Raw genomic sequence first — 22,965 nt, 5'->3', positions numbered from 1 at the left:
TTAATCTTTATATAGTTGTCTCTAGCAATACTTATTAAGTGCATATTTTCAGATTAAAGACATGTATGCTGTTTGTTTGTGTTTTTTTGGTGTGTGTGTGTGGTAATTATTTGCATGGAAAGTGATTTCCTTCTTTTACTTTCAATATTCCTGTGGCCTTATATTAAAAGTGTGTCTCCTTTAAGCAACATATAGACTTTTGGTTTCTTTGTTTCTCCTGTGGAGACAGTCTGAGATTTTTCTTTGTACACTTGGTTCCTTTTTATTTATTAGAATAACTAATATATATGGATTTTTATCTGCTATTTAAGTATTTGCTTCCATTTATCCTACCTTTTCTGTTTCTTTAATTCCCTTTCTTTGGATTCCTCTGTATTAATCAATCTTTTTATTATACTTTTTCCCTTTTTAAAAAAATCTTTATTGTTGAAAGTATTACATATGTTTCCTCCCTGCCATTGACCCTTTCTAGCCAGCCCTCACCCCAAGTCTTAACCACCTTATTGTCTGTGTCCATGGGTTATGCATATATGCATATGAGTTTTTTGGTTATGTATATATATGCATATGAGTTCTCTTCCCACCCACCTACCCACTCCCTTCTTCCCTAAGAGATTTGGTAGAATGTTCTATGATTCTATGTCTCTGATTTTATTTTGTTCATCAGTTTATTTTGTTCATTATCTTCTATATATGAGCAAAGTCATGTGATATTTATCTGTCTCTGACAGGCTTGTTTTGTTTAATATAATACTCTCCAGGTCCCTCCATGCTGTCTCAAAGGATAAGAGTTCCTTCTTTTTTTACTGCTGCATACCGTGTTTCCCCGAAAGTAAGACATCCTCCAAAAATAAGACCTACTTACAGGTTTCCTTCTGAGTGAAATATAAGGCATCCACTCGAAAATAAGGCCCACCCTAAGCTAAACATGAGAGATTTAGTCCACTGATTCTGAAAGAAATGGAGTCACAAGAAATTCACAGGAAATTCAGGAATTGGATTGTTATGATAATGTTCCAGAAGATGATGACATGATTGTCATTGAATAAATGAGTAAATTCTTGATACTGTAGGATTCAGTTTGTCTGGTTTGTGTTGACAACTACCATACTACGTACCATATACAGGTAATAAATTTCCTTTATTTTCATTTAACCATAAATGTGTACCGTATTCTTCATGGAAAAATAAGACATCCCCTGAAAATAAGACTTAGCGCATCTTTGGGAGAAAAATTAATATAAGACACTGTCTTATTTTCGAGGAAACAGGGTGGTATCCCATGGTGTAAATGCACCACAGCTTTTTTCCCACTCATCTACTGACAGGGAGCACTTGGGCTGTTTACAGATCTTAGATATTGTGAACTGTGCTGCTCTGAACATAGGAGTGCATACATTTTGTTGGGCACTTCTGGTTTCTTAGGATATTTTCCTGGACGTGGAATCACTAGGTCAAATGGCAGTTCCATATTTAATTTTTTGAGGAAACTCCATACTGTTTTACATAATGGCTGCGGCAATCTGCATTCCCACCAACAGTGTGCTAGGGTTCCCTTTCTCCACTTCATGGCCATTACATGTCATTTGTTGATTTGTTGATGACAGCCATTCTGACAGGTGTGAGGTGATACCTCATTGTCACTTTAATTTTATTATTATACTTTTATCTCCTCTATTTAGTGATAGTTATAAATGTTTTTATTATGTTTTAGCACTCACCTTAGATTTTAAAACAGGAGTCTTTGATTAAATAGAATATAAACTAAATAAGGAATTTGTATTATAAATTACTGCCTGCTATTACTGAGGCAGTGCTAGGACCTTTGCGAACATGCCAGCATTATTTACTACATCTTGCCTTTTGCATTATTATTTTTGGGTATTTTAATCCTGCATAAGAAATTATTGCATTATTTTGTGTAATCAATATTAATATGTATTTACCCACATAATTCCAAATTCTGATGCTCTTATTGTCTTCTTCTATTTGCCCGTTTTGTTTGTTTTGTTTTTCATTTCCTATATCATGTTCCTTCGACATGCCAAGCTCTCTTTAATATTTAGCTTAAGTTTGCTGGTGGCAAATTTTATCAGTTTGGTGATTTGAAAATCTATCCCTTTCAACGTCAATACTTAAAAAATGTTTTCACTGAGTTTGAATTAAGTATTTAGACATTTTTCTCTTTAATATTTTAAAGATGCCATTCCATTTTTTTCTAGCTTCCATTGTTTTTTACTGAAAAATCAACCTGAGGTATTATATTGTTCTTTGGGAATAATGTGTGTGTGTTTTCTTCTTCTTCAAGTATCTAACGCCCTCTCTCTCTCTCTCTCTCTCTCTCTCTCTCTCTCTCTCTCTCTCTTTAATTTTCAGTATATATAGTTGTATTTTTATGTTAGTTTTCATTTGGGTATATAAAATCTGTGGAGTGATATATTTCAGTAGTACTAGAAAATTTTCAGCCATTATCTTCACATTTTAATTCTGTTCCCTTCTTCCTCTCCTTACATTGAGAGTCTACAATTACACAAGTTAGGCCTTTAAGTATTATCCCTCTCTGTTTCAGTTTATATCCTCTTTCTGTGCTTTTTTTTCAGGATATTTTCATTCACTGCAAGAATCTTTTCTCTTCTGTGTTCAATTTAATTCTAAACTCACATACTTCTATTTTCCATTATTGTATTCTTATTCCCAGGTTTTCCATTTTATTTTTTTTAGAAATGCAAGCTTTCTGATGAAATTCTTTTTGTTATTACTTTTTTTCCTAATTTTATAAATTACAGTTATATTAGTTTCCTTGTGATGGTTCCAATGGCTCAGTCACAAATATGGGTATGGTTCAGTTTTCTGCACTTTCCTTCATTCTTTTCTTGCTTCTTCTGGTGTATTTTTCATTTGACACCCAATATATTACTTGAAAAATGTTGAGGTTGTTGGGTGGTGTTATCTCCCTACAGAAAAGGCATGCACAGTCTAAACAGGCAATTCCCTGGGAGCAGTTAACTTCAACTCAATTTGGGATTTAAATGACTGAAGGCTGGATTACAGTCTATATAAATTTGAGTTACCATCAAATTAGCTCTATTCCTAAAATGTAGCTGTCTAAGGTTCCCAAATGAGGATATCAGATTACGTACGAGGATCTAGTTTACTTCTTCTGCAGGTCTTGAACTCCAATTTTTGTATCCCCAACATGGCAAGACTATAGAAAACTCTACTTTTAAACTACTACTACCATTTGTATCTTTAAAAGCAGAATTTTTTTTTTCATGGGGAATTCCTTATATTATTTGGCTCTCACTTCCATGCTCTCTAGAGAGTCCTGAACTCCATTTTTATCTCACTCTTCCCACAGATGTTCACAAAGTCTGCTGGCTGCCTTTCTGCCTGCTAACACTTGTCCTTTGCCTGACCTCTGTCATTTTCCAGAATCAATACTGGTAAACAGTGAAAAGGAAAACACAACATATAGAAATCTGGGTTTTTCTTAATGAGTTTTCTTCTTGGGAGGATCTTGCTTCCAAAAGTCCTGGCTACCTCAAAAGCTTTCTAATGCTAATAACTTCAAAAATTTTTTGTTATTGTTTTTATATTTTGTATGTTATCTAAATTGTTTAGATTGGAGAGTTTTATCTGGATTTTTTTCAATGGGAGGTTTGTTATCACATAAACATTTCTATTATAATGAAACTAGAGGCTCAGTGCACTAATTCATACACAGGTGAGATCACTTGGGCTGGCCTGCAATCAAAGCCTATCAAGGGGTTAGCCTGCTGGGGGGAGGGACCCCAGGAGGTTGGCCGGTGGGCCCCTCAAATGGGGCCTATCAGGGGGACCAGTCAGTAGGGGGTGGGAAACACAGGAGGTTGGCCAGCTGGCGCCCCCATCAGGGCAGATTAGGGGTGCCAACAGGCCAGGAAGCCAGGAGGGTCTGTGTGAGGTTGGCCAGCTGGCAGGGAGAGGCCACAGAAGGTTGGCTTTGGGAGTGCACTGACCACCAGGGGCAGCTCCTGCATTGAGCATCTGCCCCTGATGGTCAGTGTGCATCATAGCGACTGGGTGACCAGTCATTCTGGTTGTTCAGTCACTTAGGCTTTTATATATATATATATATATATAGATAGATAGATAGATAGATAGATAGATAGATAGATAGATATAGATATAGATATAGATATAGATATAGATATAGATATGTAGATATGTAGATGAATAGATATATAGATATATAGATATATAGATATATAGATATATAGATATATAGATATATAGATATATAGATATATAGATATATAGATATAGATAAACATTCTTAAACTTTCAAATAATTCTAGAAAAATTAGTAATAGGTCTATTCCTTAAACATTCAAAGATTTATGTGACTTCTCTAACTCCAAAGTATATAACTCTTTTTATAGCTATAAAATCATCCTTTAAAAATAAAGACTAATACTGGTAACAGAGACTTTTAAAAAAATAACCAGGCTTAATTAGAAATGCTGAGATATCACTAATATTCAACATCCCTTCAAAATAAACAAGAGGTAAAAATGGAAAATAATAAGGGAAACACTACTATTTTGCTCTCTAATTCCTGACACGGTATGAACTGATTCCCTAACAATTGTTATTCAGATACCTATAATATTAGCCAGAGTGTTGGTACTATATAACTGCGGACTGCTGGTTAAGGCTAGCCTAGGCAGACAGTAGAAGATTTAGAAGGGCTGTGCTTGTCTTGGAGTTTAAGGGTACAAGTTAGTAAATTATTGCTGACATAGCTTGCAAATTAATTTTGAGAAATTCTTAAATGGAAGAGAAACTATAAAAGCTGATCTAGTTGGTAGAATAAATTATATTAATTTACCTTTGAAAATGATAGAATAAGAGCATATACTTAAAGGTGAACTGAAGTAATGCCATTAAAGAAAAGGAATAGTAATGTTTTGAAGGGCAGATACATTAATTATTGTTTGGAGGGGGGGAAACATGATTAATTTTATGAGAATTTACAAATAGTTTTGTAAAGGACTTTTGTAAATTTTCTTTAAGTTGAATCAATAGTTAATATTTTATTTTGTATAAAATATGCTTACCAACTTAGAATATGAAGGAAACATTATCTACTAAATTTTTAAAAAATCTAATTCTTAGAAATGTCTTTTATGTGACAAGCAGAATATATATTTCTACATTTCTATCTCTTAAGTTTTTAGTTTGATTTTTCCCTTTCAATTTCCATAGACTAACTCCAATCCCACATCACATGAAATCATTTTTATGTAAAGGGAACTGGTTAGATTTCCAAGAATTTCTTATCTCTGGGTTTATAAATCCTGAGTTCATAAAATGTGTATGAAATATTCTCCCTTTCAGCTTCATACTTTTCACATGTTCAGAAGCAAAGTTGAGATTTTTGAAAAGAGGAAGTACAATCTAAGAATGGGAGAGTGGAGAAGTATGAACAGAAAATAAGCCCGATTAAATATCTTGAAATCAATCATGAAATTTACCTAGGACATTGATAATGAGCAGGTAAGATATTTAAGAGTATAGATTGATAATATCACTATTTAATCAACAAATATTTACTGAAGATATATTATGCCAAACCAATATGTTAAGATCCCAGTGCTATAGTAGTTTTGTTTACCACTGTTTAAAAATATATAAAATAAAATGTCAGGGGGAGGGGAAAGTATTGTATCCATTTGTCAAAGTAGGCAAATCAAGGGAGGCAAGGGAAAAGACCAAGAAAATATTAAATTCTAGAAATGTCTATAATCTAATCTAAGAAATGTGAATATGTTTAAATCACACAAATGCAAAATTTTAAATACATTGTAAATTTTGGCAATCTGAAATAAAGAGCTAAAATTCACCCTACTAATATTCATAAAAATGTAACTCCTTTAAAGAAAACTGAACCAAATATGTAACCCTTGGTTTTATATGTTCAAAAACACCAAATCTAAACACCAACTTAAAAAAATAGAGGTGTTGCTGACACCTTAAGGAAGTCTTTAGATTGCTTCCACAACCAATCTAATCAACTGTGGAGAAAGTGGACATTTAAATAGAAAGAAAATATCATGACCATGGTAAATTTCGTCTCTGATGTTCCCTCTGAGACTGAGTTGTAAACACAGGTGGAATAGGTAAATAGCATCTGCTTTCATAAGCCTGGGGGAAATCTTTCTGAAATACACAGTGGAGATACAGCAGCATGGCCACACTTAATAAGAAAAGGATGTAGTTTCTACACATGCATATAGCCATGAAAGTAAGTATATGTGTGTGTGTGTGTATTGATATATATATATGAATATAGTATATGTATTCACGTGCAATATATTGCTTTATTTTTGCTTAGTTAGCTGTTTATAATCTTAGTAGTTCCAGAGTATTTTATATTCTATCTGCTAATATGTGCACTATGAAAACATCCTAGACTAGACATTAGGAATTTGGGTTTGTTACTAACAGTAACCATAACACTGAGCACTTCAATATGGCTATGATGTAGATTATTTTATTGTCATTATGCTATATAAATACAAACTTGATAGACTGCAAGGGCTATATAAAGTAATTGAGACTGGCCATTTTTATTTTTATTTATTTATTTTTTTTACCATTTTTATATTCTATTCTAGGTGATTTTCTATTGCAATAAGGTGTCTAACAAGATCAATCTGCCTTCAATATTTCCAGATTTGTGAATTTATAAAATATGTTCAGCTTATTAATGAGTTTTAAGCTTGTACTAGTATGCAACAGGGAAGCATCATATGCACAGTCTCAAGGTAGTTTTTGTTTTGTTTTGATTTTGGCAGATACTGAATTATAGTCCGCCTCTGTTAGCAGTCATGTGCTTTGTAAGTAATGACAAGATGATGTAGCCTGGTGCAAGACCAAAGGTAAGGACCTGAGGTCACTGGAGTAGAACAGCTTGTTATGTGCCATCTCCATGTGCGAGTGTGAACAGTGTGTGTGCTTTTCAGGCTAAAGCAGAAGCAGTGGTTTTAAGTTAAGCCTCAATTAAAAATAATCAATTAGATCATTAGAACAGAGGTATTGTTAGTAAATTACATTCATTAATGATTTTAGAGTGGGATAATGCCTTCAGTTTCAAGAAATAAGTAGAAAATCTCAGGTCTTTCTACTTCATAGGCAATTTCCTGGGCATCATTAAAAATAAAATAAAACGGAAGGAAGCATGATAGCTTACATCACAAAAAAAGTTTCTATCAAAGCAAAGCATCTATTAACTTTCACACTAGTACTGTGAATAAGTTTACTCATAAAGTGCTAATTTCTATTGCTTATGTTATATTTTTGAGGCCCAATGTGCGAAATTTGTGTAAGAGTAGGCCTTCCTTCCTTTCCCCAGCTGCCTGCACAGGCTTTCATCTGGCACCTGGGATGCAGACTTCCCTTGTAGAGGGAGGCCCCGCCTACCAACTGCAGCCTGCAGGTCTGTGGTGGCCTGGGCCTCCCTCTTTGGGGCAATCATAGAGGCCCCCAACTGATCGTCCCACCAGCCATTGGCATGGTCTTTCCTCTGCAGGGCGATCATGAGTCAATGGCCAGGCCCCCAACCAAATGCACTGCATCCGCCTTGGCTGGCCTGGCATCAGTGGGTGTTATAGCATGGTCCTGGAAGGTCCTCTGGATGGTCCTCTGGATGGTCGTTCCGCTGTTTGGCCGTTTGGTTGATTGGCATATTATTACGCTTTTATTATATAGGTTTGTGTTAGTTCTCACATCATTACTAGTAGCTTCACATGTACTTTCCTATGGCATATTTTCCTATGATTGGAGAAAAGCACTTTATTATTTATTTTATCTCTTGTCAAAGGGAGTCCTCTTTTGACTTCTTAGTCAAGAAGAATTATTTTAGATTCCTAAAGATATCAACATTCCTATCAGCATGCCTGTTTATCAAGGGAGAAAGAGCAATTAGTAATGACATATTGTGGTAGGGTTGTTTTTAGCTATGTCATCATTTATGAGTAGTACTTTGGGATGTAAATTCTCTTTTCTAAAAAATACTTAGCAAGAAGTCATAATTAACATTAATTCTGAAAAAATTTGCTTTTTTAGTTTTTCTTTCTGGGAAGAAAATTTTACCAACAACTTCCAGAAAAGTAAAGTGAAATGTCTATTTTTTTTTCTTTCTTTTGAAAAAATCCTCACCTAAGAATACTGATATTTTTTTTTTTTTTTTGAGAGAGAGAGAGAGAGAGAGAGAGAGAGAGAGAGAGAGAGAGAGATCGTTAGTTGCCACAGCACATGCCCTAACTTGGAATCAAACCTGCAACCTAGGTAAGTGCCCTGACCAGGAATCAAACACAACCTTTTTTGGGTACATGGGACAATGCTCCAACCAGCTGAGCCACCTGGCCAGGTAGTGCAATGTTTATTTTTTTGTGTAATTGATTACTCAAATTTCTCAACATCTTCATGGAATTTTGTACAAACTTTATGACTATCTCTGAATGAATCATAGAACACATAAAAGTTGACTTAATTGGTATAAAAATATATTGACCTCATTACTAATTTTAATTCATCAAATAAGCACCATTGTTGTTTGTTTTCTCTCCAAAAATAATCTATTTGTCCTCAAAAAAAAGGAGAGTACTCATTTAAATAAGCACATTTGTCTCTGGTTATGGAGAATGTAATAGAAGACAGCATTTTTTTATAGAGTCTATTTTTTAATATATTTTTATTGATTTCAGAGAGAAAGGGAAAGAAAGAGACGAGAGAGAGAGAGAGAGAGAGAGAGAGAGAGAGAGAGAGAGAGAGAGAGAGAGAGAGAGGGAGAGAGAGAGAGAGAGACACGGAGAGGGCGCTCAATAATGAGAGAGAATGATTGATTGGCTGCCTCCTGCATGCTGCCTATTGGGGATCGAGCCTGCAGCAACCCTGGCATATGCTTTGACTGGGAATAGAATCTTGACCTCCTAGTTTGTAGATTGAAGCTCAACCATTCTGAGCCATGCCAGCCAGGCTAGAGTCTAATTATTAACAGTTTAGTTTGAGCTACTGGGACATTCCTGAGAACTGCTTTTCTGTGGTAAATCCTTTCCATCAACATGAATACTCCCTCAAGTTCTTACCTCACCCTGCTACTCCAAAAATAGTAAAATAATTAAAATCTCTCCCTTAACCCTATTTCCTCCTGTTGTTACTACCTCCTCTTTCTTTCCCATTACAGATAAACTTTTAAACGAAATACAGGTCTAAGCACATCTCCATTTTCTCAGTTCCTCAACTCATTTGTCAGTTTGGGATCTCCAGGACAGATACTGGTATGGAGGTTGAGATGGAAGGTATTAATTAGGGATCAACACCTGTGAAAATAAGGGGTAGGTGCAGGATGGGAAAGAGGGAGAAACTGAACTGTATGCTGACTGGTCAAAATCTCAGTTAAGCCAGCAAGAAACTCAGGAGCTGTATTTCATACCCATCAGAATATCTCATAGAGTTTAAAATGCCTGCACCTTGCTCAGCAACTTGATGCAGACTGCCCCTGGAAGGGCACAGCTAGGGCTGAGGCAGCTCTCAGAAGCCACCTTGAAAGGACTGTGCAGAAGAAGCTGTCTGCTAACTGCACTCCCATTGAAGAGGTATCTGGACAGCAATTCCCTCTGTAAACCACATCATTCCTTTATGGCTTGACTATTTCAGCATAGCTGCTCTAGCAAACATGACCAATGCCTATCTCTCAAAATTTACCAAACAATTTTTGGTCTTACATTATTTGACCACTCTTTCAAGCACAAGCATTGTATTAATTCTGCCTTGGCTATTCAAACTCATCACAGGGAAAACTCCATTTATACTGTCAAGGTCTTATCTACAAGATACTCATGAGATACTATATGTACAACACAAAAAATAGAAATATTTACATTATCTTCTGCAATTTTCCCTCCATCAAAATGATAGATTTTACTGCTTTGCTTTTCTTAGTTGCTAAAATGTATAGTCTGTCTAGGAAAAAAGTAGCCATTCTATATAGGATGTGATTAAGGAGAAAAATGTGTGTATAGTAGTTACACCAAAGTTATTAGAAAGATCTGCAAACCCTGATTTGCAGTAAATTTCATGTTTACATTTAGTAACATTTATTGTATTGTTTATTTGGTTGCTTTTATTGAACTATTACAAGAATTATGGGGAAAATGGCTCTTTAAAACATTTTTGCAATCCCGGCCATTTTTTTTTTGGTTTGTTCTTTCCTGCCTATGCAGTTAGTTGAGATTGGTACAGAACACCCAGTTTCTTGGGTATTGCTTATTGCTAAACACAACCATCCCATTAAACATTGATTTGTAAAGTAGGAAAATAAAATATAATAAATAACCAGCAGCAAACCAAATCTAATCTCAACAGTAGCCTGAAACAAAGTCAATTATAGTAATAGCTGCTACCTATAAAAAGCCTAATACGTAAAAGGCATATATTACTATCCTATCTAATAAAGAGGGAATATACAAATTGACCATAACTCCATCACAAATATGGTGGTGTCCAGTCCCCTTAACCCTGCCAGAGTCCCCCAGTCCTTTTAGCCCTCACCTTGGCTAGGGGAAAGCAGGCCACTGCAGAGAGCAGACAGCAGGGCCTGCAGCGGTGTTGAGCAGGCAGGTCTGCAGAGAGCAGAGAACCATGGGGAGTGGGCTTAAACCATCAGTAGTACAAGCCCTGAAATCTCCCAGATTGGAGAGGATACAGGTTGAGCTGAGGGACATACCCACCATGCACAAATTTCATGCACCAGGCCTCTAGTCTTTATATATAAATAATAAGATAGTGTTTTAATACCCATCTTTTAGATGAAACAATAGGGCCTAAAGAGGTTATTTTTTAATGCCTAATATGGCAGCCAATAATCAAATTCATAACCACAATGAAACTGATTCCTTTAACAACTAACTCAGTTCTCACTTTGAAGCCAAGAAGTTGTTTATCATGTCCTCTCATTTCATGCCTCCCATTTATGTACCATCCACTCTAAACTATATCAACCTCTTGAGATAGTCTTATGTTGGAATCTGTTGATTCTTTTATATAACACTCAAAATCTCCCTTCTCGTTCTTCACCCATAGCTCCCTTTTCCTCTCTTCAGATTAAGCTTCTGGCTCACTTGTTTAGTTACAGAATGGACACCTCCAAAGAATGATGAAGAACCTTTGTATATGAATCAAGAACACCTCTGATATTACCTTCAAAGAAGTTATCTCATAAACTTAGTATTCTCTCAGTTAACTTGAACTATTAAATGAAATATATAATCTGGGTTAAAATTAAAGTATTAACAAAGAGCCTAATAAAAATTTTTTTCTCCTCTTTTTCCCAATCCTACTTCCTAAAGTAATAATCAGTAAGAATTATCAGAAGTAATAATCAGTAAGAGTTAGCATTTTTATATTTCTATTTCCTTTAATTCAGGGATAATCATGCATATTTAGAGGCTTTTATAAAAAGGTGGGATGGTGTTATACATTCATATGTGTATACATGTAGTCATTTTATCTTATTTAGTAATATTGTTTGGATTGCTATATATATATATATATATATATATATATATATATATATATATAATTTGTATTTTATTTCACAGTTTGAGTTTACCAATATTAATTTAATCACCCCACCATTGTTAGAAATGCAGGTTGTTTCTAGTTTATTGCTACATTAAATATCCTTGTACATATGTCTTTACTTTCTATTTCTTAGCATTTCTACTTATAGAAGTAGTATGGTCAAATATGAGAAGTAGTAAGTAATGATATATGTACAAGTATATGTAATGTAGCAATAAGTCTGCAATGAAAAATAAGCTTCAGGGTTCCTACTACCAAGGTTTCCTTTCAAACCTGTACCTAATAAGTATTTAAAATTTTAATTTTCTCCTTAAGGGATTGTCCCTCAAATTGTATAAACTCCAAGTACTACCTAAATCTACCCTTAAAGTCCACCCAGGTGCTTTTTTTTTTTTTTACTTGCTGTGTATCATAATCTCTCTGTTACACTGGATTGTGTACATCTCTTCTTTGCAGATGCTACTGTTACTCTACTGTTACCCTATGAATCATTTGTTGAGTTAGTCAGTTCTGGTTCTCTACTTGAAAGTTTGGAGTTTCCAAAATAAATTACTGTTTATTGCAAGTCTTCATTATCAACATGCTTGATGTGATGATCAACCCTATCAATATTTAAGAAAACAAAAACTTTAAAATGTTATATTCATTTAATAGCTCTTCATTTTTACTTACTAAGACTATTAATTGCTTCCATTCATTGAAAGTCATATTTATTTTTTTAAATGTTTCAAACCATAATTTATCTATCACTCTGCACTAGTTTAATGCATCAATGTCAATTTTGTTTTCTTAACTCTGTTATATCCTACTATAATCCAACTGACATGACTAAAGGACTTTTTCTGAATAGCTGTTTTCATGTATTTGTTTCCATATTTAAGAATTTGCAATATATGTACCTATCAAACCAAACACAAACTTCATAATCTAACTCAGTTATATTATCCTCTTCCACTTAATATCTCCAACCCACATCAATGTCAAATTTTATCTCCATAGTCATATCCACTATTTTAAACTAGGTTTTCCTAATCTCTATACTATGATCATTTTGGTCTGGAAAATACCTAGCTATTCTCCACATTCTAGAATATTTAGCTGCTTCGTTGACCTCTATTCACTAAATGCCAAACGCACTCTTCCCCTGCTCAATTTCTACAACTAAATGTATTTCCAGACATTGCCAAATGTTTCCTGAGTGGAAAATCCCCCCTGTTGAAATCATTGCTTTAACCATAAATTATTATCAGACATTTCATATTTTAAAACAACCTACTAGTTTTATTTTATTTTATATTTATGTATCCACTCTTTTTTAAAATGTCATATTTTTGTATTTAAAATATTTATTCTGTCATGCTTTTTGCATTTTTACATATTTTACACATATTTATCTAAGATGAAATTTAAGAAGAAACTCTGCGTTGAAAATTTTATACATACTTGATTACTATCTAATCAACACTATAAAAATGAGGTATTCAGAGTGAAGGAGCAGTTTATCTATCTCATGGCTGTCTTTCAGTGAGTAGAATAATGTAGTATGTGAAATGCATTTCTGAAACATAATGAAAGAGCTGAAACATAATGTTAGTAATGATATTTAATGAATCTCAACTCATAGTCCTGGTAACATTATTTTAGTTCTTTCATTCTATAGTAATAACACTAATTTTCTCAGAAAGAATTATTACTTTTCTTACAACTGATTCATCTTTTTGGTTTTGTAAGGTAGTGTGAACTTATAGCTTAGCATAATTGAGGCCAATTATAAAAGGGAAGTAAAATGTTTCTGATAGTTATTATTAAGAGAGAACAATAGTCAAAGCTGCATTATGAGAATAGGAGGTTGATCAAACATACTCAGTCTATTTAAAATCTAATTATGTGTTGAATAGAAACCTTTAAAGTGCGTTTGGTTATTGAGTTCTGTTTCAATTTATTTTTATATTCTAAGTAAATAAGTTTTCTTAAACAAATGGAATATATGTATTCATGCAATATATAAATACATATGCATGCGTGTGTACATATAAATATGTACCATGCACACATCATTAATCATACTGGATCTAATTATTTAGAAAAAAGATGTAGTCCCTTTGTTCTCTCCTATCAGATATTAAATACATATGAAAATCAAATTTATGGACATTTACCAGATTGTGTTGAGCTTCCCCATGCACGTACATGGATTTCTATGTGTTCAGCATATGACACACAGACTACCAATTTAAACATTAGGAAAAATGCAACGAATTTTCCATTAAGTGTGCTCCCTCATTGAACACCCTCTGTTTTTCTGGCAGGACCCAGCAGGATCTGAAAAATAAGCAGCATATTGGGAACAATAATGAATATTTATGCTTTATGGAAGCCTTTAACATTCATTTCCCATCTGCACTTCTAGACCCCAAAACACTAAATTAGTAAAGGGATAGGAAGAACTGTGGTTTGGTGACAGAAGAACATCAATGAAATTGTGAGCCAAGGGATACCTAGTCTACAAGGAAGCACAAGTAATGCAAACCGAAGCTTACTGGCTATCTGCATTTCTATTGTATTTAATACCTCTCCATCACATGATCTCAATTAAATAAACTTTGGGTCTATGTAATTGTAGAATAGATGAGAGAATATATCAATATTGTGTAAGAAGAAAAAATGTGAAAGGAGATGAGAAAGGCCAAAAAAGGATATACTAGTAAAAAGAATGGTTTTGCTCAGTGGATAGAGCATCGGCCTGTGAACTGAAGAGTCCCAGGTTCGATTCTGGTTAGAGGCATGTACCTTGATTGCGGGCACATCCCCAGTAGGGGGTGTGCAGGAGGCAGCTGATGGATGTTTCTCTCTCATCGATGTTTCTAACTCTCTATCCCTCTCTCTTCCTCTCTGTAAAAAATCAATAATATATATATATATATATATATATATATATATATATATATATATATATATTTAAAGATACTCCTCAGGCATAGTTATAGCCATTAATATGTTAATCCATAGGTTTAAGAAAACCTTATAGAAATTTATAAAGACAAGCCTAAGATACATATTGTTCAGTGAATCTATTTTAACTAAATAATTCACTTCATTTTACTGTAAGGGTCTTATTGATTTAAATGTTTAAGCCATTTTCCTGCTTTAAGCTTCTATGACCTATACTTGGTAGCTGATGCTTCTAAGTAATCCAACTATGGGCAATAGAGTGTAAAACATCTGGATGAAAATTAGAAATTACTTTTCTGACAATTTATCATTTCAGAAAATCCAGAGGATGCGTATCACCTATAAGAGTTGTTATTGCTTGATTTACTTCTTTGTATATTTGTTTATTGTTAAATGATAGATAGTAGAATCCTATATTTCCTGGTAAATGCTAAATTTGATTAATTAAAGTGAAAACCATAATAGTGTAAAAAAACATACAGTTTCTAATTGATAAGCATACACATTTTAACAAAATGTAATATTTCTAATCACCACTAACGTTTCCTCAGTTTCATAAATAGATCTAATTTAAGTTACTTCCAGAAATAGAACACTAGGACAGAAATACTTGGTGTGTTGCTGAATAACAAACAAGACAAGTCTTCAGCTTATTTTAACATTCTAACTCCCAGAGATAGTGCCCATAATTCATGTCTCAATATGGAAATTGTAGTGAACCATTCAGTTCCTAAACCATATACACAAAATCTCAAAGCAACCCGTTTCAAATATTAACTTTTAATTGTTTATGTATCTTTATTGTTGAAAGTAGTACAGATGCATCCCACCTCCCCACCTCCCACCCCTTTTTTTCCCCCAAATACTAACTTTTAGCTATTATGAATTGTTAGGACTTACAAAACGTGCTTGTTATAATCTTTGATCAATAAAACAAAGGAAAACAAAGTTTTCCCCAACCAGTATTTGTTGTCCTCTTAAATGCAAAAGTGTGACTTGATCACATAACAGAGCTTAAAGAATGCTCGCTCCATAGAAAAGAACTACCATGAAGGAAATTGTGGCTGTGATGCTAGTATCCTTCTGCCCTGTTTTTTTTTTTAAAAAAAATAATAATAATGTTTGAACAGCAAAGACTGTGACAGAAAAGTCTGGATGTTCTAGGTAGGGTCTCTCTCAGATATTTGTTTGAAGCTTTGGTCAAGCATTTTAAGGCTAAACCACCACTGGATTATCCCTGTTGGGAGGACACAGTGCTGAGAGATCACATGCACAGGACTGAGCTCAAGAAGTTCCCCCTCAAATTGTTTACCCCTTGACCTCGTTTCCCTCCTCTGCTGGGCTACACATATTCTGTTTCCTCTAGATTAAGAAAAAAAATCAATTCCACTAGTGAAAAATGCTTTTAACTTAAAGCTAAATTCCCTGAAGTTGAAAAAATAAAAAGACAAAATCTCTAAACTTTTTCATAGACTGCACTGAAGACCACAATTCTTGTTACATGATGAGGAAACCTTTACCTATATCTCTGACTCTGTGTTTCCCACTTTTTAAAATCAAATATCTGATATCTAATATCTCCATAAATGGAAAGCCTACTACTTTGACTTTGAAGTAGTATATTCTATCATCAAAGTGTAACCTCTGAACTTACATTACATCTTTCATAATCTTTTAAAATGTATTTAATGTCATTAGATATTTTTAAACATTCAATTCTATTACCTCAAATATGCTGGCTATAATAATAAAATGCCTGGTGTTCTCATCATAATGACATGAAAAGCTAGTGTTTATAGATTGAGTAAAAGTGAAGAAGAATAAAAAACTGAAAGCATATCAGTGTGAGAAAATAGGTCATTACATTCCTCACTGAGTCCTTTTGGAGTGTTGCACATTCATTGGTTTGTGTGCCTGACTATAATAGAATCAATTTGACTGAAATATTCCTAACACTCAGACTGCTTTCATTCTTTAAAACTCTTGCAATATAAGCAACAGAGAATGAAGTTTACTAATATTTGTGAAATTTTGAAACTGGTCATGATAGATTATACTATGGAATATTTTAGATCTTCTGCATTTTCTTTTACTGGTCAGATCTCAGTAAACACCTATCCATCAAGAATATGGTGCTGAAAAATGTCTGCTTCTGCTTATGAACCAGAAATAATATGAACATGGCCCATATTTAAGATAATACTATGAACATGGTCCTTATTTTAAATTATTATAAATTGTCTTTCAGTTTGCGGCACAGAATTTAATTCAATTAAACACAAATACAGACATACATGGATGCATATAGAGAGCACCTATGAGGTATAATATCTTCAGAGATAATTCTCATATTTTACAGTGTTGTTTTAGCCAAAGCATATAAAGTTTTGCAAAAGTAGGTTTACAGTTGTTCTCATGGAAAATAATAATTAATAAATAACACAAGAATAAATTCTTTTCTGCCCACTCACAATTATATATCTACTAGAGTCTCAGTGCATGGATTTGTGCACCAGTGGGGTCCCCTTGCCTGGCCTAGGGGGATCGGGCCAAAACTGACTCTCAGGCATCTCCCCAGGGGTCCTGGCTTGTGAGAGGGTGGCTCTCGGATGGAACATTCCAGAATTGAGCTCCCTCTTCTCTGGTTCTGGGTGAGTCACACAAAAACCACAGCTGCCAAGTCACCAGAGCTAAGTAGCTCCTGCATTGAGCGTCTGCCCCCTAGTGGTCAGTGTGTATCATAGTTACTGGTCAGAGTGTTTGCCTCCTGGTGTTCATTGCGCATCATACCCTGTTTCCCCGAAAATAAGACAGCGTCTTATATTAATTTTTTCTCCCAAAGTTGCGCTAAGTCTTATTTTCAGGGGATGTCTTATCTTTCCACACGCTAGGTCTTATTTTCAGAGGATGTCTTATTTTCAGGGAAACATGGGTAGCTACCAGTCAGACAATCAGATGGTCAGAAGGTTGCTTAGGCATATATATATATATATATATATATATATATATATAGAATAAAATACAGGGGGGGAAATATATATTTTCCCCCTCACCCTGTATTTTATCCTTTATATTTTCTATGGCTAGTTAGAATGATTTAAATATAAATTGATTGAAATAATGTTTAACCTTCTTTCTTTGAAGTCCTGTAAGCCTTAGGTATTTTATCATTAGCCCTGGACAATCATGACATAAACTATATACAAATACATATATTTTTTGAAGAGGACTACCTCTGTGAAAACTATGCTCACTGATCAGCAAACAGAAGCATCTTTCCAAGTAACCTCAGTCAATATAGAAGAATTAAAGGAGTAACAGTTTCACAGTAAAATCACACATCTCAGTTTAATAGTTTAGAGAAGTAAATAAAGCATTTACTATATAAGGAATAACCGATAGATGAACAGTTAAATCAATATATTAAAAATGTTGATCTACTATCTAAACAGAAGTTATAAGGAATGATTTACAGGTTTGTTATAAGTTACTCAAAAAGTTTTGCTGACAACTTATATATACCTAAAATTACGTTCTGTAGCACATCACTCTCTTTATATTGAAATAAATGTTATCTAAAAGCACATGCCCCAAGAATGGGACTTTCACTTATAATCTTTTGTTTTTTTGTAATATGTGATATGACAAGAAATTAAATAAATATAAAAATAAAACTGTCCTTTTTACGTCCTGTATATGTCAATATACAGGAAGTTATTATTCTTTTCCTTAAAAGAAGAAAAAAACTGAACAAACTAAAAATCAATAACTTTTCTTGGACAGATCACAGAACTAAGGTTACAGGGCAAAAGGCAAAAGGAACTGCATAACAACAGTTTTGGGAAACGGTAAGGTTGTTTTCCACAAAGGGGTTTAGGTTAAAATTTTTGGCACTACTAATAATATATACTGGAATCCAATAATCAAGTAAATTCATGGCAGATGGTGGGACCCAGGTTTCTCCCTATGTTGGAATGAGAGTTTATGGGTAAGCAAAAGAATGAGGCTATAATGATCCATATGATAATGGATTTGAGTTGCAGACATCATTCTAAACTCAAGTTTAATTTGTCAGAAATATGAATGGTAAATGTCTATAAAGAAATATTTAAAGATATGTGTGTATACATGGCTTAGTATACACACATATTATTCCTTGCTCTGTAGGCCTAGAGGCAATAATATATACCCTAGTAGCAATGAGCACATCTAGTTCTGAGATTTTTGTTTTAAAATATCATATATATTTATATATATATGCCTAATATGCATAGTCTCCCTGTCAGTTCAACTGACCTAAAGTTTTATCACTTGCCATGACATGCACTGACCACCAGGGGAGGATCAAAAGAAGGGAGGCTGCGGCTAGCACCCAGCAGTTGCTAGGGACCTTACCTGTGCACAAATTTCATGCACTGGGCCTCTTGTTTCCAAATAAAAGGAACCAGGGATCCAGGGAGACACAGCTGACACTAAGGTAGAATAGAATATATCTAAGATAGACATGGAGCAAATGGTAGTATCAGAAAGTGAGAAAGTACTCAAACAAACAAAAATTAACATATTGACAGTAGTATGTGAACGCAACACAGGATCCAACCTAAAGAGTTCCCTAATGCTACATCTAGAATAATTTGAACAATAAAATAAAGCAGTATTACATATAAGCCAAAATTTAAATTAGATAGCTATGTGTCAATGCTAATGTAAAAATAAGTTCTTAAATAATGATAGAGAAGACACAGACCTCCTATACAAATGAATTCCAGATAATTTATAAACATCCTCTGGCCATAAGGAGGTGGGGGTATATATCTCTACTTAAGTCCAGGCTGTGCAAAGTGACCTCCTTCCAAAGAGTACAGTATTTTTAAAAAATGGAAAACAATAGTTAACAATAGGGAAATCTGACAAACACTATTTTAAACGGATGATCAAGGTCACCATAAATAGTGGTAAGTCTTTTGATTGTATGTATGCTTGCCATAATGTAATAAAAATAGCATTTTACCTCTGTAGTCTTCCTTCCCCAAAAGATATAATCCCAGTCTAATCATGAGAGAACCAAAATATAAATCCCAATTGAGACATTCTACAGAGTACTGGACCATTACTTCTCAAAATTGTGGAGGACATACAAAATAAGCACAGTTGGAGAAATTTTCTCAGTTAAAAGGAGCCAGAGACATGGCGACACAATATAATTTTCTATCCTGAATGAAATCCTGGAACAGGAAAAAGGTAAAAACTAAGAAAAAATTAACTGACTATTGACTTTAATAAAGTATCAATAAGGGCTCATTAATAAAAATAGACTGTGTTAAGGTAAGATGATAAAAATAGAGGAAATAAAATATAAGGTATATAGGTGCATAGAAACTCTTTGTAGTATCTTTGTAATTTGTCTGTAAATTTAAAACTGTTTTTAAAATAACTAGTTTATTATCGATAACATGCTTAAAATGAATGTGCAATATAATGTTGTCAAAAGAACCTCATACTCCCCTACCAATACAGCTAGTCCACTTGCAAGGATCAGCTATGAACTTGACCTTTGAGAATTCAAGCCCATGACCTAGTTCCAAAGGCTGTTCCTAGTTCCTAGTTCCAAAGCAGCAATTTAGAGCAGCAATTTTCAATCAGTATGCTGTGTGGCACACGAGTGTGACACAAGAATTTTTAAAACATGCAATATCTGAATATTTAGTCTGAAACACTAACCTCTTTTCACTTAGATTGTTAAATTAAAAAAAATAACAACAACCAATACAACAATAGTTGTCCACTGTAAATGAATTAAAATTATACTTTTTTTTGTCAGAACAGTAACAGATATATATATTTTTGGTGTGATACAGAATTTTAGTAATTGGTTTATATGTGCTGTGAGATGAAAAACGTAGAGAATCACTAATTTAGAGCATAAACAGACAGGAAGAAAGGGCACAAAGTGACTCAGTGGCAACTATTCTTTGGATCAAAGGTTTTCAGTATATGGAGAGTATTGTCACAAGAGCTCAGTTGTTGAAGGGAACAAGTAGGGATAATTTAAAATACTAAACAAAATATTTGAGTTATTGATTTTTTTGAAGTAGATGGATGATGATGATGCCAGCAAAATTGTTACTGACTTTCACCTGCTGTCTTCTTCGGCTTACTAAGCTATTTCTGGGAGTGTGTCTAAGAGATACAACACTAAGCAGTTAAATGCAGTGCAATATTTAACATATAATACATAATGGTTATTTAAGTAATTTTGGCATTTACTATTTTAATTATTTTCATGACGTTAAATTTCAATTATGGATTGAATTCATTATAAAAGTAGCTTTTAGTATTTTGATTCAGTTAAAATTGTGATTAATGTTAACGTGTGTGTGTGTGTGTTTTAAAGTCCACAACATTTTAACATTCCGTGTCAAAATAAAATTAATTTCAGCCCTTAAGAAAATTATTTATCTAGGTTTTTCAGTTTTTGTGAATATATTGAGTTATAGAAATCTGTATTTAGATATAAGATGCAAAGCCAAGACTTGAAGAAGTCATGAATGAGTGAACACAATCTATGGGGTGTGCAAAATACCCTTTCTTCAGCATTAATTTAAATATTTACTGAATGTTAATATTCAGATCTATATGTGTGGGTCTGTGTGTGTGTTTTCCCCTAAAGGTCTAGGAAAGAAATGATGAATCTTGAGCTCAGAATTAAAATAGCCTATTCAAGAAAGATGAGGGTTTTTTGTGTCCTATTATTGTTCTTTTGTGAAACATGATTTATTTTCCCCACTGATCCCTTCCCTTATTCTTATATGTCAGTGCTTAACTACAAACTTTAGATTAAAAGTGTATTCATGCATACCATGGTAAAGTATCAGAGATATTTGATAATATAAATGTGAAATACATTACAGAACAGGTGTTTGTGGGAAAGGAAACTTAGAATGAAAAAAAACGTGAATTTGAGGTTTATTTTCTAAGTTACCTAAACTAATAAGGGTTTTCTGACTACTATTGAAATTAAAAGGTGTAACTTGCAGACTCTGTTCTATATTAAAGTGTATTTTATCTTATACTCATAGAGAAAGGATATAGTAAGGCTTTATAAACTTAATTATAAAACTAATTTGCTTGTATTTATAAGTGTGTTTTCTTCTTAAAATCACTTCTAGGTAAATAATATTTAAATACATCCTAAAATATTGTTCAAAATGTTACATGATCTTCACATACAGTGTTGCCCACAGACCCAGAAAACTGGAGCCTCTTACTTGGACCCCATATTTTCCAAGGCCTGCTTTGGTCCATCTTTAACTGTGCTTTGTATTAGTTTCTGAAGCCAAGAATGTGTTCTTGAAGATCTCACACCTGCCTGGAACCATGTTCCGAGCTAGAAAGAGCAACCTGAGCCATTTTCTAGGTCTGCACTTGGTGTACACCCAGAGGTCTAACAGTAGCCATTGGGTGGTTATATGTAGGAGTGGGAGCATAGAGCATAGACATTCAAACTGATGAGATAATAAGCATATGAGGAGATAGGTGTAGAAAGAGAAAGGAAGGTACTGGCAGGAATATCCATTTGTGCACATTGAAATGTTAAGGATGGATATTTTCACAATTAAATTTCTCTCTTCTGAATAAGAATACTAGTTTATTCTGCAAAAGAAACATTTGAGTTTAACACAAAGAAATGATACCATTTAGGCTTTTTAGACTTGCCTATGAAAAGGTAATTATGCTGTTGAACACTCTTTTTAATTGGATTATTGTAAATTTAATATGCATGTGAATCACTTGTGGGTCTTAAAATTTAGAATTTATTCTGTCCCATAGATATCTGGGGCCTGGGATTCTAAATTTCTAATTAACTCAACTACAAATGATATTTTGAGTAGCAATATCGTAGAAAACAAGGCAAAGTAAGACTAGTTTTATTGTGGTGTAGCTATTCCTAACCATATTATAGGAACAGGTGAGATAACAACAATTCTATTATTTTTATAATCCTTTTAAATCAATTAAAATATAACTATGCAAAAAAAAAAATGAGCATCTATTTCACTTCCTTGCTGCTAAGACAGCCAATCATTGCAACTGTTCATAGTTGCCAAAGGTATTTCATAATTTGCTCTTATTTATTAATGATATTGAAACCTGAATTAAAAGAAACTATTTGTTAATTTTCATTTAAATATTTGCTTTCTCCCACAGAGATAATAAAATACCACCTAAGAAATCCATTAACTTATGGAAATATTTATTTTAGATTTAACAATGGCTCAATTTAAATTATTTTCTTCTGAGACAATGATGGTTACTTACATCTTTGTAGAAACAATGGAGAGCAAAGCAAAGAAAAATAATTATGTAGATAATTTTATTAAAAAT

General features: G+C 33.6%; 1 protein-coding gene across 1 annotated transcript in view; it reads right to left on the bottom strand.

The window, feature by feature from the left end:
• Positions 1 to 13,899, bottom strand: part of LOC311625610 (uncharacterized protein) — a 202,268-nt gene extending 188,369 nt beyond the window's left edge. The window contains exon 1 of the mRNA XM_084890117.1: positions 13,788 to 13,899. Within this exon, the coding sequence (XP_084746243.1) occupies positions 13,788 to 13,810 (23 nt within the window). The 5' untranslated portion in view covers positions 13,811 to 13,899. The remainder of the gene's footprint in view (positions 1 to 13,787) is intronic.
• Positions 13,900 to 22,965: the final 9,066 nt, after the last annotated feature.

The sequence above is a fragment of the Pipistrellus hanaki genome, assembly GCF_964339955.1.
Source record: "Pipistrellus hanaki genome assembly, chromosome: 7".
Classification (NCBI taxonomy): domain Eukaryota; kingdom Metazoa; phylum Chordata; class Mammalia; order Chiroptera; family Vespertilionidae; genus Pipistrellus; species Pipistrellus hanaki.
This window is presented reverse-complemented; position numbering and strand designations above follow the sequence as displayed.